At 40.7% G+C, this 19,776-nt stretch overlaps 1 protein-coding gene across 2 annotated transcripts in view; it reads right to left on the bottom strand.

Annotated features, from left to right (window-relative positions):
• The window catches only part of RASGRF2 (Ras protein specific guanine nucleotide releasing factor 2), a 256,184-nt gene that overhangs the window by 22,975 nt on the left and 213,433 nt on the right, over positions 1-19,776 (bottom strand). For both annotated transcript variants that reach the window (XM_081294452.1, XM_081294451.1), the window contains exons 19-20: positions 6,846-6,958; positions 95-155 (exon numbers count right to left, since the gene is read on the bottom strand). In XM_081294452.1, the coding sequence (XP_081150578.1) occupies positions 95-155; positions 6,846-6,958 (174 nt within the window). The remainder of the gene's footprint in view (positions 1-94; positions 156-6,845; positions 6,959-19,776) is intronic.

Genomic DNA, 19,776 nt, shown 5'->3' on the forward strand with positions numbered 1-19,776 from the left:
ATGGTCAAACATGGTGATCAGCTGCAAGTGCATTGCTTACCTTTGAGAGGCAGTGTGCATATGCCTGAGTTCAATAAACTGTGGCTGAACTTACCATTTGAATTATGTCTTCTAATTTTAGGTGAATGTCATCTTGATCATCTTGTGAAAGGGCCCTAAAAAAAATCAAAACATCCCCCATGAAAAAGAAGAAAATAGGCATGCTAGGAATGAAACTGTAAAATGCAGGTTAGTTTTCCCTGGGTGGGAAGTCAGGTTTGGGTCTGCAAGGCTGTGCAGTACAACAGGCTGCTGAGTGGAGGAAATGATGGCAGAAACAGAAAGACACTTGTGAAACGTACAAGAGAAGTATTGGGAGAGGTGATCTAGAATAGGAACCAACCAGCAGAGGCCCCAGCAGCGCCATGTTGGGACAGAGCATTTGGAGATTCACCACTTGGGTGGTCCATTTGAGCTACCATGAGGGGGGCCCCAGGAAGAATTTGCCATTTTCAGTGGAAAACAAATGATGCTTATGATTATGATGACCTTATACTTTGGGCCAACTGCTTAAGAAATGAGGACTCCTAATCCATCCATTTAACAAGATATGAAGAATGTTTTAAGAGGTGCAATCTCTGAAAAATGGATCAAACTCTTGGATTCATAGCATACTAGATATGTTGTAAATAAACTAATAACATAAAAAAAAGAATAGGAGCCAGCTTGTCCTAAACAACCATCAAGGTGAACCCCGAGGGCTGGGGATGGGGCTCAAGTGGTAGCGCCGCGCTCGCCTGGCATGCGTGCGGCCCGGGTTCGATCCTCAGCACCACATACAAACAAAGATGTCGTGTCCGCCGAGAACTAAAAAATAAATAATAAATAATTCTCTCTCTAAAAAAAAAAAAAAAAGAGGTGAACCCCGATAATTACCCGATGATCTAGGATGTGAATCCAGGCATGCTGTAATGACAGAGGGGAGTGTGCTATTAGCCTGAGCACCCCATTCACACTCCACCAGCACCCGCCCTGCACTCCCTGCTGGTGCTGAGGCAGGAAATGCAGAGCCCCCCTCAACTTAGGATGCACAGGAGAGTTTCTGTTTGACAATACTTGGAACAACATGGGGCAAGAGCAGGCAGATGACTCTTCACTCTTACTTTCCAGATCTGTATCCCCTGGACAGTGTTATTCAGCTCTCTCTACATATCTTTATTTTTGTTAGTAAATGATGAGTGAATTAATAACTAATACATAAGTTAACACCTAAGATACCAAAGTGGGTGGATACTTTATGTCCAACATAAGTTCAAAATCAGGGCTGGGGTTGTGGCTCAGTGGTAGAGGACTTGTCTAGCATGTGTGAGGCACTGGGTTTGATCCTCAGTACCACATATAAATAAATGAGTAAAATAAAGGTCCACCAATATTTAAAAAATATTTTTTAAAAAAAGTTCAGAATCCAGGATAATCATACCAAGTGGGCATCCAGTTCTCTAATAGGTCATCTGGGGCCAAGCATTTTCAGTTTTCCAAAATGAAAGTATAAGCACATATAAAAAGTATTAAAATATTTAAGCAGTCCCAAACCATGTAGCCTGTCTACTGGAGCATGCTAGGTTTTTGGGGGAGAGGAGAGGAAAGCTTAAAAAACCACAGACCCATTATTATTTTTCAGATATGGAGTCAGAAGTCTAAACCAGGTCAAGCAAGCTGCGTTCCCTCTGGAGGCCCTGGAGAAGAATCCAAGTGCTTGCTTCCAGCTTTCAGAGGCTGCCTGATTTCCTTGGGAGATGCAAGTTTTAAAAGAAATAATGATGTGATATTCTGCTTGTTCATAGTTGATGGAAATAAAATCCACCAATCCTCAACTATACCAAGTCAACAGAGATGGTTTACTGTATGCCCACTACATGCCAGACACATGCCAAGTGTTTGATGTCCTGCACCATAATCAATCCCTTCTAACCAGGTAGTATCTCCATTTTACAGATAAGGAAACAAAAGCCAAAGAAACTTACTGGCCCAGGATTCCAGTCTAGCTGTGTTCTCCTCTTACTCAATGCTTCTCATACTCAGGCTCACGGAAGGCCTCTCTCCAAGCATCCCACAAAGAGGATAACCAATAATTGCCAATCCTGTCCCTCTACCTTCCTTTCCTCTTTCAAAACCCCTCACAGAGAATCCTAGATTACAAGACTCTCAGCAATGAGCCATATAGCAGAAAGAATCACTGTAAAGTAAAAGGCAGACCAAGGAAATACTGAATCAAATATGGTTCTTTCTCCAAAAACTATTCAATTGCACTTGAAGGTTACACAGAGGAGACGAATATGACTCTTTCCCAAGGTACACATTATTCTTTCCACTATATGTTAGATTCTGGAGGGAGGTCTGTGGACCTACTACATGTGACAGTGAGAAAGACATTTTTATGAGCCTGGACAATCTTTCCTTTGGGGAAAAAAAATGGTCAGGAATTTACCTCCTCTCTAGTGTTGCTCTTCTCCATTATCTTATGCTGATATCTAAGACACACTTTGGTTCATTAAGCTATTTGAAATTTTCTGTCTTCCTATGGGTGCTATTTGGGATGCGTAAGGTTTGGGGGTGATCTTTTCATGACCTGAGCTTATCATGGTTGACCTTCCAGGATGTTTATCATCATCTCATTTGGTGGCATGTTAGATGTCTGCAAAACTCTACATTGAATACATTTGGAAGATTTTTGAATAGATAGTTAGCTAGACAACTTTGAAATGCAAAAGTCTTAAGCAGATGTTTTCATTCTCAAACAGGGAGATAGACTTATAGAAATTATGTTCACTTGCCATTAAGTAAGCCCCAAGAGACTGAGAGTCAGGGATGGCTTATCTCAGAGTACTGATGCAATATGTTTAAGTACATGCTTTGTGTTTACAACTCACTGATACGTGACTGTGATGCATATACATCTCTAATGTGAGTGCTACATTCAACTACAACGTGTTAAGCTTTTACCTCTCACAGCATAAACTGATTTTGCTTTTGTTCCAAATTGTTCCCTTTCAGATGTGGAGGCCTCTACATCCATGGTCTAGTCCCTACAGAGGAGACACAGCTCAGCTCCTGACTATCTTTGGGTTTTGATCAACATCCAGGATCCTGGGTTCCCCCACATTTATCAGCAGTATGATTAGTCTAAGAATTGTGCATTTAAGATGAAACACCAAATAAACTCAGAAAGAAATACATGGAAAATCCATTCTTCAATGATGAAAATGTAGGTAGTCCAAAACAGAGCCAAGAGTGTCCTGATATGAGTCCACTCTCTCTTTGTGTAGACAAGGTGATGAAACCTAAGGAAAGTTGAGTCTGACTAAGATTTAGTCATATTTCACTTGGGCTATCCCACCTGCATGACAAAAAGTATTTCTTCCAAGAGCTCTCAGTGTTTCTAATAATAATAATAATAATAATAATAATAATAATAATAACAACAACAACAACAACAACAATAACAAATAGTAACAATAATAATTGCTGTAAAATGAGTTAACGTTTTATTCCATGTAGTCTTCACAACAACCCAATGGGATAATTATTACTAGCCCTATTTTATAAATGAGGAAACCGGGGTTCAGACTAGTTAAGACACTTGAAACAGTTAAGGGCCTAAGCCAAGATTTAACACTGCAAGATCCCACAAAAGTCAGAATTAGGCTCTGCTCATTTTAAGCAGACTGTAGGTCTGCTAAAATGTCTATTTCCTCTGGCCTTACACTTCTAGTTCTCAGTTTGTTATTCAGCAAAGAGAACTAGTGCATACTAGGCTTGATGAATAATAATGAACTGGGTTGGTAAATAGGATTCATCTGGAGTACTAACCCCAGTTCACTGGTTTCTGAGGTTGCCTCTGGGAGTAGAGAGAAAACTCCCAGGATCGATTAGTAATGCCTGGCACTTGGCAGCAGTATCTCCAGGGACTGAGGACAGGAGTGCTCATGTTGGCAATCCTGACAGTTGTTCCCAGTCCAAACACCTTCATTTCCCTGACAGCTATTTAGTCGAATGTCTCTAGAAGCATAAACTTCCAGAAGGTAATTTCAAAATGTCAGTGTTTTAAAAAAACAAAGGGCATAACCAATTGCTAACATGAAGGGAAAAGGAAGAACAATCACTCCCAGACATAATCACTACCCTCAGAGACCAGACTTACCTCAATACATGTGTATAATTTTAAAATCTTACATCGACTCAGTAACTGAACTCCTAAGCTTACCTGGATGCTTTCATAACATGAAAAAAACCAAGGAAGTCTTTAAGTATATGCTTAAGTACATGCTTTGTGTTTACAACTCACTGATACGTAACTGTGATGCATAGACATCTTAGAGTTCTCTAGAGCTGTCCTAACAAACTATCTTAAAGTGGTTGGCTTAAAATGGTAGACGTGGACAGCCTAGTCTCACAGTTCTTAAAAGAGCGTACTACAGGGATACTGCCACATTGATGTTCATAGCAGCACAATTCACAATAGCTAGACTGTGGAACCAACCCAGATGCCCTTCCATAGATGAATGGATAAAAAAAAAATGTGGCATTTATACACCATGGAGTATTACGCAGCACTAAAAAATGACAAAATCATGGAATTTGCAGGGGAATGGATGGCACTAGAGCAGATTATGCTTAGTGAAGCTAGCCAATCCCTAAAAAACAAATACCAAATGTCTTCTTTGATATAATGAGAGCAACTAAGAACAGAGCAGGGAGGAAGAGCAGGAAGAAAAGATTAACATTAAACAGAGACATGAGATGGGAGGGAAAGGGAGAGAAAAGGGAAATTGCATGGAAATGAAGGGAGACCCTCATTGCTATACAAAATTACATATAAGAGGTTGTGAGGGGAATGGGAAAATAAACAAGGAAGGAAATGAATTACAGTAGATGGGGTAGAGAGAGAAGATGGGAGGGGAGGGGAGGGGGGATAGTAGAAGATAGGAAAGGTAGCAGAATACAACAGTCACTAATATGGCATTATGTAAAAATGTGAGTGTGTAACTGACGTGATTCTGCAATCTGCATTTGGGGTAAAAATTGGGAGTTCATAACCCACTTGAATCTAATGTATGAAATATGATATGTCAAGAGCTTTGTAATGTTGTGAACAACCAATAAAAAAAAGAAGAAGAAAAAGGAAAAAACCAAGGAAGTCTTTAAGTATATGCTTAAGTACATGCTTTGTGTTTACAACTCACTGATACGTAACTGTGATGCATAGACATCTGGAGTTCTCTAGAGCTGTCCTAACAAACTATCTTAAAGTGGTTGGCTTAAAATGGCAGACGTGGACAGCCTAGTCTCACAGTTCTGGATAGAAGCCTGAGTGCCAGGACATGCTGTCTCTGAAACCTGTAGGGGATTCTGTCCTTCCTTTCCTTGCCCAGGCTTCGGGTGGTCTGCCAGCAATCTTCAGCTGCAGGGTTCCACCTAACCTCCATCTACACACAGTGCTCTCCCTGTGTCTCTCAGTCTTCCATGGCTGTCTTCTTATAAGGACAATGGTCATAGTAAATCAGGGGCCCACACTACTGCCCTATGACTTTGAATTGACTGAACACTTCTGCCGTGGTCTTATCACCACATAGAGTCACATCTTGATGTATCAGAGATTAGAAATTCAACATACCTTTTTTTTTTTTTTTTTGGTGGGGAGGCACAACATCCCCTACACCAAAGAATTGTCTAGCTACGGGATCTTCAGCTAATGGGGACCAAGAATAATTTAGAGGCTGGTTGCAAACACATCACAAACCAAAATCTGGCATTGCTACATCAAGGAGGGACTTGCAAAAACATGGTGGGATGAGCTAAGATGGACTCTCCTCCACACACCAGCTTTCTGGATAATATGTTAACAACAAAAACAAAAACAAACAAACAAAAAAAGTAGACAATGTAGCCATACTTTGAAGAGAGAAGAGAGAAAAGCCCATTTCCAGAGACTGTAAGAAGGAACTAGAAATCAGAATGGTAAAGGAATACCAGGTGCTAGAAGATAGATGGCAGACTTCCCACCCTGAAGGAGGGATGGGAGACGTAGCCAAGAGTATCTGGGAGGCTGTAACTGAAATGTCTGCACAAAGCCATTGATGGCTGCACTCTTAAGGTAGAGAAGACTAGAAGGAAACCACCTACTCACTCAAGAAGCCATTAGAAAGCCTGTCAGCCCCTTGGACTCTGAGTGTAACCACTACAGACACACCCAAGTCTCTAGTGCGAAACTCCAGCCTTGATCACATAGACGTGTGAGTTCATGCTCTACACAAACTCACATGGCTATACAACCCACCTGATGTGGAAATCCTAAGCCAAAAAGGTGGCAGAAAATTGTCCTAGGACCAGTGGAATAAGCTAAAATAAAACATGTATCTACTCTGTGGTGGCTCATCCACAACACAGGTGCCCAAGGCTCCCCCAGAAACACCACCATTACACCCATAAGCAGGTGCTAACCCCCAAAGCGTTAGAACCCACAGAAAACTCTTTCTCTGCAACACCTTCTGGAGTCACAAATAGGGATCCTCAAGGCTTCCTTCCCTTTCAGGTTTGGGTCCAAAGTGAACCATCTGCCACACAAAGAAGAGCAACAGCCCTCCACACGGGTTATGTCGCTCACCCACAGTCGCCCTGAGACAGCAGGCCCCATACTTGTCCCCAAGAAGGAGAAGATGATAGGTAATACTTTACCAGTTAGGACACAATCCCTGCTGCCCCCAGGATTCTATGATTCATGCTTCTGGTTTGGCAGAATCTTATTTTCTATGAACATAGCACGAATCAGCCAATGTGCTTCAGTCAGCGCCTGCAATTGTCTTTACCTCAGGATATTGGCTGTGGCTTTCCTTTCCTGGGGAAGAAGGTCTGGGTCTCGTAAGACTTCTTCTAGCAAATTTAGGACATTCATCTTTAGTTCATTGTTGAGTTCAAAATCCTATAAAATAAAATGAATCTTTTTAAATTTCAGTTTTGAAGGGTTTCGCTCTGTGGTATTTGGCACCATTCCTCATGATAAGTCCTCTAGAAGCTAGGTATGGAGGTTAAAATGTAGGGACCCTGGAGTCCCCACCCCCACCTAACCCCAAAGATCCCCGCTGAAGTGGTTTGGGATGGGGCACCTTGCTGGTATTTCTGAAGAGCTCCCCAGGGGATGCAAACGTGCAGCCCAAGGCTGAGATCCACAGCCCTTGGGACAGCGACTGAGACCCAATCAACTACCCTGGCCCTGTCTCTCCCCAGGGTCTCCAACACCTACTCAAACACAGCACACACGCACTCACGCTCACTATCCTAGACCTTAAAAACTCCCTCAGCTCCTCAGAAAGATATGTGCTTTCCTAGTCTGGAACACACTCCACATGGGTGCATCTTTCAGGCCTCGGAGGTAATACACATTCTCCCTGGAATCTTCTTTAAATGACCCAGAGGGGTTGGGAGCTTTTCTTTTTTGCTCCCATGGAACATGTTACTTATAATTTATCATCATGCATTGTAAGATCAGCAGCTAAGACATAGCCGTAACTAAAAACAAACAAACAAACAACAAAAAGAAACAAAAAGAAAAGAAAGAATTTGTTGTGAGAATTACATCTGTCGTTTGGGTGATTACTGAATGAAGATATGCTAAGGCTATCAATATCTGTATCTATATGTCTGTATCCATCCAGATATGCTAAAGTTTAAAGAATAAATGATAAATGATACTCATAAGCCAATGGGGCTATGGCAAACAAACACAGGAGTGAGATGGAAGGGGCATTCCAATGGGCAGAGCTGCAACAATGTGAGCATCAAAGTAAATAATGAGAATGATGATAACCAAGTGAATAAAAAAGCCTGCAAACCCTTACTGAAACTTACAAAGATAAATTAATAAATAGATTAAACACACACACACACACACACACACACACACACACACCTAAAAGGGCAGAAGGTAAAACTATTCTTTATAATAGAATTCCAAGTAATAAATGCAAAGGAATAAAACACCATTTTCAACCAAATCAGTAATAACTGATTCTGGCAAGGACCATGAATGGATGCTAAAATGGCTGGATAAATGCACTGAGGAATAGAACTGAGAGTCTCAAGATCGCCCCAGAGGTCAATTATTAACTACAAAGGGATAGTCTGGCAGATTTTGCCTTAACCAAGGGATCAATGTTACCAACCCCAACTGTAGAACAGACTGATATTATGTGCCTACCGATGTAATGCTTAATATCTTACATCATGTCCTTAGTGATATATTTCTGCTGAGGGCCATTGCCAAATAGGAATGTCACAGTGAATTTCCAAGGCAAGTCCATTTAACATGGGGTACACTGGCAAGGAAATTTCGATGCGTCATGTTAAATGGACTTGCCTTGGAAATTCGCTGTGACATTCCTATTTGGCAATGGCCCTCAGCATATTTCTACCAAAATATGTAGTATTACAAATACAAAATACTTGGTATTTCTACCCAAAATGCATAATCTCAATCTAAATGTGAGCAAGCACTGACTGTATTTTTCAAAAATGTTACTGTCTTTAAAGATGAGGAAAAACTAAGGAACTATTGCTCTTAAAACGACATCAAAGTTCAATAGCTAAATGCAATGAGTGAACCTGGGTTAGACCTGGGGTCAAGGTAGAAATACTACTCAAAGGCAGGACTGTGACAACTGACAAAATTGAATTGGGACTTCACAAGCTGAGAGCATGTACCAATGTCAAAGTTTCCTGGATTTGATCATTTTGCTGTCAGCTATGTGCAAGTCGTGACTTGGTCATGTGGACTGGCAGAGGTGGGATGGAGAAAGAGAATAAATGTAAACCTATCAGTGAACAGCGATTCTTGATGTGTTGCAGTGTACGTGATTTATTTATTTATTTATTTATTTATTTATTTATTTATTTATTTATTTATTTATTTTTATTGGTTGTTCAAAACATTGCAAATATGTGATTTTTTTCTGGCAATTTTTCTCTTGGTTTGAAATTGTTTAAGTTAAAATGTTGGGGAAAACTAAAAAGGTTGTGTTGTAGCTCTTGCCACAACTTTTATTAAACATATTCTTATGAAGCATTGCCAGGTATCATACTGGGACCGTGACATATTCAGGGATAAGTGAGCTCCGCATCTTGCATCCCAGGATCAGACTCTGATAGATGACTGTCTTCATATGTACAGGCATGACTGTTTATGTTCCCTTATATAAAATTTGCCATAGATATTATAATATGCTTATTATATAATTACATTATTATATTGACTTAATACAAGTTATTATAATTACATCTTAATGTGAAGAAAAGTAATTTTGTAACACTGACATTCTTAATTCTTTTAAAAGGTGGGAGAGAACATTGCTAATAGCAATGAATCAGATTTTTAAAAACAGTGTAATTTTACTACATTTTGTAATTAAGGGCAGAATGTCCATAATTTCACAAATTGTAGACAACCCAAGAGTCTAACCTAATTTGAATTAAGTATTTTTGCATCTTAGTTTGATGGAAAACTGTGTAATGTTATTCTCAAAATTTCACTTTCATGCTGGGTGTGGTGGTGCATGCCTATAATTTTGGAGACTTGGGAGGCTAAGACAGGAGGACCACAAGTTCAAAGCCAGCCTCAGCAACTTAGCAAGGCCCTAAACAATTTAGTGAGACCATGTTTCAAAATAAAAGATAAAATGGACTGGGTATGTGGCGCTGTGGTTAAGCACTCCTGGGTTCAATTTCTGGTTACTCATCCCCTCCCCCCAAAAAAATTCACTTTCATGGTTTGACAATAGCATCAGAGAGTAAGAGACACCGGGGTGCAAGGGCAACATAAATGTTATTATCTCTTATCAATCTTAGGACTTTAGAAAATATGTTTTCCTAAAATTTCACCTACTTATCGTTCAACAGCTTCTCACTATTAATTTTTCTTTTAAAATGTATGTGAGGAGAAGAGGGAAGTATTTTGCTTCCAGTTTTTTGTTTGTTCCCCTCTTTCATTTTACAGTAAAGGAAATGGTGTTTGTAAACAGTTAAGGATCTCACCTGCTTCACCCTGTATGTACTACCAAAGGGTTTCTCAGCCATCAGGAGTCTATTTCCTTAATGAATATTTGATATATATTAGTGAGACAACCGAGTCCTCATGTAGCTATGTCGAGTCTCTAATGATGCAAATAATCTGATTATCATAAACGGCACGATTAGTGTGAAGGACATCAGGTTACTGTTCAGGCCTTGCTGAGGGCTAATTAGTGGTTTAATCAACAAGAATCATTGAGCACCTGCTGTGCCCCACACTGGGCTCCACAGGGGGAATGCTTCTAGGGCCCCAGGATGGCAAGTGTGTCAAAGTGTGAAAGGTCTTGTTAAGGAAAGCAGATTGTAATTTTATTATTCTGAGCTCTAGGAAGACTGGCCTGAGAGAGACCTTTGAAAGAGTTAGTGCAATCAACTGAGACACCATTTGAAGCATGATGAACAGATTACAGTTGAATATTTCCTCTGCTGCTGATACAGTTGATTAATACCAATTCTTTGATAGCTGAGAACAAAACATGAGAATTTTCTCTTCTGATGTCCCTTTCATTTTCAGTTTTTTTGCAATGTACAAAGTAACCTCCCATATACTTTCAGTTCCTCCTCAGCAGAGCCAGTGTCAAACAAGACAGGAGCCATGATCTCACCCTCTCCCATAACAGGATCCATTGCAATTAGCCAAGATGTGACTCAGGAGCTCAGATTAGTTGAGTAGAGAGATAGCAGAGGTGGGAGTAGAACACAGATCTTCCATCTGACTCCTGTCACCTGGGCTTCCCAAACTGTCGTGTGCAGGCATTGCTGGGGAACCTGGCTAAAATGCAGATTCTGATGCAGCACATTTGGAGCAAGGACTGAGATTCCCTGTTTCTTAGAAGCTTCCAGGTGGTGTTGATGCTGCTGGTCCAGGGACCAATTCTGTGTAGTAAGACTTTATACTGACTTTGTTTATTATGAAAAAAGTCATGTGAAAAAAGAAAAAAAATAGGGGTAAAAAATAGCTGAATCCTCTGATGTACTACACAGAATGTATAATTATTCTTTTTCACACAAATACATGGAAAATACAGAATCAGTCATTCAAAAGTCCCTCTTAAAAATATAGTAGCTGCTTCTCAATAAAAAAGAATCTGAATCAGGAAAGACGCCTGCCCTATTTAAATTCAGAGATAAATTATTCATAATAAGTCTGGCTGACAGCCATTTCATAATTATCCAGAATGTAATTTTGGCTACGTTTCCCAGAGCCTGGTGTCAGGATAGCAGAACGCTTTTTCAGAGGCAGCGTCGATGCCCACAAGGTGGCGCTCGCGGGCCGGCGGTGCTCGCGGGAACTTGGGCACCTCTGGCGCCGCTGGCCAGGTGCGCAGCCAGCAGAGCGCAGCGGGAAGGAGGCCTGCACCAGGGGGCCCCACTAAACTTCATCCACTAAGTGAAGGAACCTGAGGCACCCAAGAACCCGGAGGTAGTCGCTGAAGTTATTACAGCAACAATTTAGTTTTGTTTTTATTTCCCAATTCATGAAACAATGGCGAAGAGACAGGATTGGAAAAAAAGAAACTGCCCTGTTTTCAAAGGTGGAGAGCCCAGGAAATGTCAGCCATCTACATTTCCAACTCTTATATTTCCAACTCTTATAAAAAGGATAGATAGCTCTCATCCTTTCAACGACAATTACTAAGTCAATAGATAAGGCTCTGGGGAAGAGGCAGAGACAAGTCCAGGTGGATGGGCAGATGAAGGAACCGTCAATCATGGAAACCTGGGGAACAGGCTTGAGGGGCCACTATAACTATAGAGATGCCCTGGGGAACCTCAGAGGAGGGCGGGGCCTGGAAACTTTCTCTGGGAACTACTTGCAAACAGGCCACAGCTCCAGTAGAGAGTAGGGCAAAACTGTCAAGGAAGGAAGGTGACACCCAGCAAATACTTAGGGGCAAGTTATCAACCGATGACATTAGAATCCTCTAGATTCTAGAGAGAGGCGCTGTTGTGAGCTGTGGCTGTTACCAAATGATTAGGAAAGTTCAGTTTTCCCGTAGGTTGGTGAGTAACTCCTGAGGTAATATCTCACTGTTAACTAACTGACTCTAAGAAACAATCCTGCAACACAGTAATCATCATTGTTCCCATTTTACATATGAGAAAGTCCAGGTATTGAGACTAAGTGTTTTTTCCAAAGTCACACAAGTGGCAAATGGCATACCCAGAATTTGGACACAGACATTCTTGGCCCAAACCTGAGCTTTTAACTGCTGCACCACGAGACCCTTCCAGAAAAAAAAAGTGTCTATCAGTGCACTGCTAGTGTAGCAGGTGTGGGAAATGGTGGGCCAAAATGTCAAACACTGAGTAAGTCATCAGCTGTTTGAACTGTTTGTCACGGTACCCAGGGATCTTTAGACTTGGTTTCCAGTCGGAACAAAGTAGTTTACATTAGTCAGACTTGATCCTACAACGGAAAAGTAATTTGTGATGCAATAACTCAGATTCTCCTGCACTTAAAACTAATCCCTTTTGATAGCTTAGATATTCTTGAAATTATATTCATATTTTTTCAGGATAGTAGGGTAATGATTTGGAATCTACCACACATGGCCAGGGTAACTCTAGGACATTGGGAAAATCTGATGCAATAAACACAGTTGGAAGATAGAGAATTATGAGTGTAATTTTCTCACTGTAATCAGAACAGTATATTCCTTACAGTAGCAGAGATTTTAAAAGGAAAGTGGAAATAGTAGAGAGTGGAGTAAATTGTCCCAAATAATTTTAAAGCCTGGAACAAAAGATTCATAAAGAAGAGGCTTAGGATGTATAGGCTCAAAAATAAGAAACTGGGTTTAACATGACTTTCAAGATAATGTTTTCTGTCTTCTTTGACTATACAGATGAAGAATTTAAATTGTGATATAGATTTAAGTTAGATTCAGTCCATTTTGCAAATTGGAAGCTGAGGCAAAGATGGTGAATGATTAGCTCAGGATATATGCAAATTAACCTTCAGGGGCCTGGGAGATACACCTCTAGACTCCTCATTTTTTTAAATTGATTTTTTTGTAGTTGCAGATGGACAGCGTGCCTTTATTTTATTTGTTTATTTTTATGCAGTGCTAAGGCTCCAAGCCAGTGCCTCACACATGGTAGGCAAGCACTCCACCACTGAGCTATAGCCCCAGGCTCTAGATTCCTCATTTTAATGAACTAGAGATCACAAGCCTTTAGGCCTGTGTGATTTTTCAGCTCTTTCAAGGAAAGGAACCTTTGTCTAGAACTGTAATTTTGAAATTCAATCCCAGGGGAGATTGTGCTGGCTAAAAACTGAGATGAGAGACCCCATGGGGCCTGCTCGCCTTGTTCACCCCCATCACCTCTGGCCTGGAGTGTCCTCATCACTTAGGGCAACAGTGACTCTGTATCAGGGCTCTCACTGGAAGAGTAGAATGGCAGGTATTCCAGCATCTCCCATTGCCTGACTACAAAAATATCACAAAGGCCTCCTTGCTCACATTACGAAAAAGAACATCCTAAGTGAGAAACATAAGGAAGGGCAGTAAGTTTGGAACTAAGCCCTACAAAGCAATACCGGAGTGATTCTCAGCTTTTCAGTGCATGTTCAACACTTGCTAGTCATTAATTACTCATCATGATTTTGAACCTACAATGAGAAATAGAATATGTAGGAAACCTACACTGACAGTCATCTAGAACTTGTACTTCAGGTATTAAACTCCAGAGACTGTTAACCCCCCAATTTGGTAAGGGCAGTACCTTGTTCTTGGTAATACTTGTTGACTGAATGGGCAAAAGTCCATGAGGGGGGTGCTCGAATTTGAGATGAGCTACCTAATTCTTAAATTAGCAGCTGTGGAGTAGGAGGCTGTAGGAGAAGGCACTGTGCAAAATATGGAAGATATGTTAAAACAAAAATAACTGGGAGGAGGCAAATGACAGAGAACACCACCAGTTCAGCAGGAAGGAAAACACCATCCAGAAAAACATTTATTCAATCATTTTCTGATGAATGACTGCATTTGAATGACTCACTAAAATGCAGCCTCTATTCCTGAACAGCTGTGCTTGTAAGAATTTTGAAATACTGCCCCACATCCCTGAAATCAGAGTGCTCCCAAGCTTACCTCTTCAAATCTCAAAAGGGAATCACCAGGTTCAAAAGCATGGATCGGGGAAAAAAGAATTTTTCTAGAGACGGTGTTTTCCATTAGGTTTCTAGATAGGTCGTTAATGTACATGGTTCATAGCTTTCAAGACAATGACAAAGACTCAAGGAAAAAAGAAGAGTCTGGAAGGGCCTTTTTTAATCCTGATATTTAAAATTTCCTTAAATAATGCCACCTGTCAGTAAAATTATCTTTGAGTTTATCTCCAATAAAAACCTTCAGAAAGTACTAGAAAGTGGTCTATCAAGGGGGAAAATACGCAGAAAGCTGGTAAACAAGTGTACATCATCCCTTTGTGTGGAGGAGATGCCCTCAGGCATAGGAACGTGGTAGAAATAGCACTTTGACATTAATCCAGGAGAGACTTTATGCAGAGACTGGGAACTACAAGTTGGTGACCTCTGCAGGAAGAGAGAGGAGGAGAGGAGCACAAAGAGAAGGGCTGTGGGTGAGGCAGAATTGTGGGCCTTGAGCAAACTAGCACTCTCCAGTGTGAAGCTGGCTCTTGGCATCCTGAGCAGCTTGGTAATGGTGACAGCACCTGCCCAGGCCACCAAGATGGCAATGGTGAAACCCGGTGCAGGGCCTTGCCACTGTCCCGCTGACTAGGACATGGCTGTGTGCCACGGTTATGATGGATGCAAGATGCATCAGAACACTCTCACAGAGGTCGGAACTGGTAGATGCACATCAGTTCCATGTGGAACTTCTCCACCATTTCTCTGTCAACAAAATCCACCCACAAAAGGTTAAAGAATCCCACTAGTTCTACAGGGGAAATGCAGTTTCTTTCTTGGCACCTAACAGAAACTGAAAATAAATTCCATTGAAAACCCTGGCTTCTTAAATGCTTAAATCTAGTCCACTCTGACTTAATAAATCCTGTTGTAAATGTCTCACCAAGTAATAAGAAAAGCTTGGAAAGCTTAAGGGGGATTTAAAGAGTACAACAAGAGAAATGTATAAAAGATAAGAAAAAAAAAAAAACTTTGGTAAGTGGTTAAAGGAACTAGGATTTTCTTTCTTGGTTAGTTGGTTGTCTGGACCAGATGAAAAGAGACAATGAAAATAGATCTTCAGGATTACAAAAAGTAAGATTTATACTTATCAGATAACAGTTTATATTCCCCTCTAACAAACAGTTCAGTTTTGCATAAGAACCCCAATCTTGCCAATTTTTACAAGAGGAATCTAGCAAGCTGACATTGGAATGCAGACTCTTACTCGGGGTTCCAGAGTTCTTTCCCCTAAGATTCCTTTTTTGATCTGGGAATCTTTGAAGAACTTGAAGGAAATGTTATGCCCAAGGCATCTGCTAGGAGGGAAGCAGAAGAGGGTAGACATCAGGAGAATACCTGGTAGGACCAGGAGCTGCAGTGGTGAAGACAGGTATCAGCCTATGAGGCCAGAAGATTGAAAGTTGCTGTCCTAGTTAATCCTCTGTCATTTGGCTGCCGCAGTGGCAAACCTAAGTTTGTTTACCTGGTAAGTATCTGGGATCTTTTAGCTGAGATACACAAAGCTCCACAGGAAACGGTGAGAGCAACCAGAAGTGAATGAGCACTGATTAATAAGGGTGGGATCAACATCTAAAGTGCATGGCCGGGATGCAAGGCTGGTTCAATATACGGAAATCAATAAATGTTATTCACCACATCAATAGACTTAAAAATAAGAACCATATGATCATCTCGATAGATGCAGAAAAGGCATTCGACAAAGTACAGCATCCCTTTATGTTCAAAACTCTAGAAAAATTAGGGATAACAGGATCATACCTCAACATTGGTAAAGCAATCTATGATAAGCCACAGGCCAGCATCATTCTGAATGGAGAAAAGATCTGGTACAAGACAGGGATGCCCTCTCTCACCACTTCTGTTCAACATAGTCCTCGAAACACTGGCCAGAGCAATTAGACAGACGAAAGAAATTAAAGGCACAAAAATAGGAAAAGAAGAACTTAAATTATCACTATTTGCAGACGATATGATTCTATACCTAACAGACCCAAAAGGGTCTACAAAGAAACTATTAGAGTTAATAAATGAATTCAGCAAAGTGGCGGGATATAAAATCAACACGCATAAATCAAATGCATTCCTGTATATCAGCGACAAATCCTCTGAAACGGAAATGAGGACAACTACTCCATTCACAATATCCCCCCAAAAAATAAAATACCTGGGAATCAACCTAACAAAAGAGGTGAAAGACCTATACAATGAAAACTACAGAACCCTAAAAAGAGACATAGAAGAAGACCTCAGAAGATGGAAAAATATACCCTGTTCATGGATAGGCAGAACTAACATCATCAAAATGGCGATATTACCAAAAGTTCTCTATAAGTTCAATGCTATCCCAATCAAAATCCCAACAGCATTTCTTGTAGAAATAGATAAAACAATCAGGAAATTCATATGGAATAATAAAAGACCCAGAATAGCAAAAACAATGCTAAGCAGGAAGTGTGAATCAGGCGGTATAGCGATACCAGACTTCAAACTATACTACAGAGCAATAGTAACAAAAACAGCATGGTACTGGTACCAAAACAGGCGAGTGGACCAATGGTACAGAATAGAAGACACAGTAACCAATCCGCAAAACTACAACTATCTTATATTTGATAAAGGGGCTAAAAGCATGCAATGGAGGAAGGATAGCATCTTCAACAAATGGTGCTGGGAAAACTGGAAATCCATTTGCATCAAAATGAAACTGAATCCCTTTCTCTCGCCATGCACAAAAGTTAACTCAAAATGGATCAAGGAGCTCGATATTAAATCAGAGACACGGCGTCTGATAGAAGAAAAAGTCGGCTATGATCTACATACTGTGGGGTCAGGCCCCAAATTCCTCAATAGGACACCCATAGCGCAAGAGTTAACAACCAGAATCAACAAATGGGACTTACTCAAACTAAAAAGTTTTCTCTCAACAAAAGAAACAATAAGAGAGATAAACAGGGAGCCTACATCCTGGGAACAAATCTTTACCCCACACACTTCAGATAGAGCCCTAATATCCAGAGTATACAAAGAACTCAAAAAATTAGATAATAAGATAACAAATAACCCAATCAACAAATGGGCCAAGGACCTGAACAGACACTTCTCAGAGGAGGACATACATTCAATCAACAAGTACATGAAAAAATGCTCAACATCGCTAGCAGTCAGAGAAATGCAAATCAAAACCACCCTAAGATACCATTTCACTCCAGTAAGATTGGCAGCCATTAAGAAGTCCAACAACAACAAGTGCTGGCGAGGATGCGGGGAAATGGGTACACTTGTTCATTGTTGGTGGGACTGCAAAATGGTGCAGCCAATTTGGAAAGCAGTATGGAGATTTCTTGGAAAGCTGGGAATGGAACCACCATTTGACCCAGCTATTCCCCTTCTCGGTCTATTCCCTAAAGACCTAACAAGAGCATGCTACAGGGACACTGCTACATCGATGTTCATAGCAGCACAATTCACGATAGCAAGATTGTGGAACCAACCTAGAAGCCCTTCAATAGATGAATGGATTAAAAAATGTGGCATTTATACACAATGGAGTATTACTCTGCATTAAGAAATGACAAAATCATAGAATTTGGAGGGAAATGGATGGCATTAGAGCAGATTATGCTAAGTGAAGCTAGCCAATCCTTAAAAAACAAATGTCAAATGTCTTCTTTGATATAAGGGGAGTAACCAAGGACAGGGTAGAGACGAAGAGCTGGAGAAGAAGATTAACATTAAACAGGGATGATAGGCGGGAGGGAAAGTGAGAGTTAAGGGAAATTGCATGGAATTGGAAGGTGAGCCTCAGGGTTATACACAATTACATATAAGAGGAAAGGAGGAGTAGGAGAAAAATTATATAAGTGGAAGAAACGATTTATAGTAGAGGGGGTGGAGAGAGAGAAGGGGAGGGGAGGGGAGGGGAGGGGAGGGGGGACAGTGGAGAATGGGATAGACAGCAGAATACATCAGTCACTAGAAAGGCAATTTGTAAATCAATGGAAATGTAACTGATGTGACACAGCAATCTGTATACGGGGTAAAAATGGGAGTTCATAACCCACTTGAATCAATCTGTGAAATATGGTATATTAAGAACTATGTAATGTTTTGAACAACCAACAATAAAATAATTAAAATAAATAAATAAATAAATAAATAAATAAAGTGCATGGCCATTGATCATCTTCCAATTCAGAGACTGCAGAAGACCATTTGCAAGATTAAAGTGGTAGGCAACTAATTTTTCACTAAAAATAAATATTTTATAGCTGCCAGCATCTCATGTTCAGACTAAATTTTATCTTGTTCCCACTGACTGAAGGGAGCCTCATGATACTTTGGGGTCCCCAAGCAGGGACAGCCTCTAATCCACCTGTTAGGGTGGGGTATCTGGGGTTTTGAGGCCTCAAGAAGAGCAGGGGTGGCCTGACCTTTACCATGGACAGCTCTAGCAGTACCACCTGGCTTGCTCCAGAGTCTGCTAGCAGCATCTGAGTTGAGAGGGGCTACGGCAGTTATCAGAAGGGACACTGTGAGTGCTCTGCCCCATGCCAGTCTTTAGTAGATAAAAATCCTGTGTTGAAGCAACACAAAATAGATTCAGGCATGAAAGTAACATTTTAAGGAAAGATTTAGAAACAGAGTGGGAATACGTTGGCAGTGTTCACATGTGATATTCTCACTATTCTGAATCAGAAATGGATTTTTACACATTACGTCTTGAGCTCTTTGTACCCCAAGAGTTGGCTGGCAAAATGGAGAGGCTGTGCAATTGATTAGGAACTGTGAGCACAAATTGTGCAGCCAGGTAGCACAGGACTGAAACTCAGCACTGTCCTTGGCTGTCCACATCATCTCAGGGAAACCACTAAGTTTCTCTGAGTCTCAATTTCCCCATCTGCAAAACCAGGATCATGACAATATTTGCCTTCCTCCCTCAGAGACTGCATAAAACCATTTGCAAGATTAAAGTGGTAGGCAACTAATTTTTCATTAAAATAAATACTTCATAGCTGCCAGCATTTCATGTTCAGACCAGATTTTATCTTCTTGTTCCCATTATGCCCCCACTGGCTGAGAACAGGCCCCGGAGCCTCATGGTATTTTGGGTACCACCTCTGGTCAGGAATAAAGTACATACCATTTGAAAACTGCCTATAATAGTGCATGACACCAAGTAAGTCATACAATATTTATTCAATTTTTAAAAATTAGAAGTCTTTCATTCAGAATGCCTCCTCATAAAAGAAACCACCTCAATGAAGAATAGGTTCTCAAGTCATTTATAAAGCCAGGCATGGTGGTGTTCAGCCATAATTCCAGCTACTCCGGAGGCTGATAAAAAAGAATGGCAAGTTCAAAGCCAGCCCGGACAACTGGAGAGACCCTACCTCAAACTAAAACAAAAGGACTGGGGATGTAGCTCAGAGGTAGAGCACCACTGAATTCACTCCCCAGTACTAAATGAATAAATAAATAATCAAGTCACCTGTGAAAGACCACAACACACATATCCTAAC

Source organism: Spermophilus citellus (genome assembly GCF_964194105.1).
Source record: "Spermophilus citellus genome assembly, chromosome: 1".
NCBI lineage: Eukaryota > Metazoa > Chordata > Mammalia > Rodentia > Sciuridae > Spermophilus > Spermophilus citellus.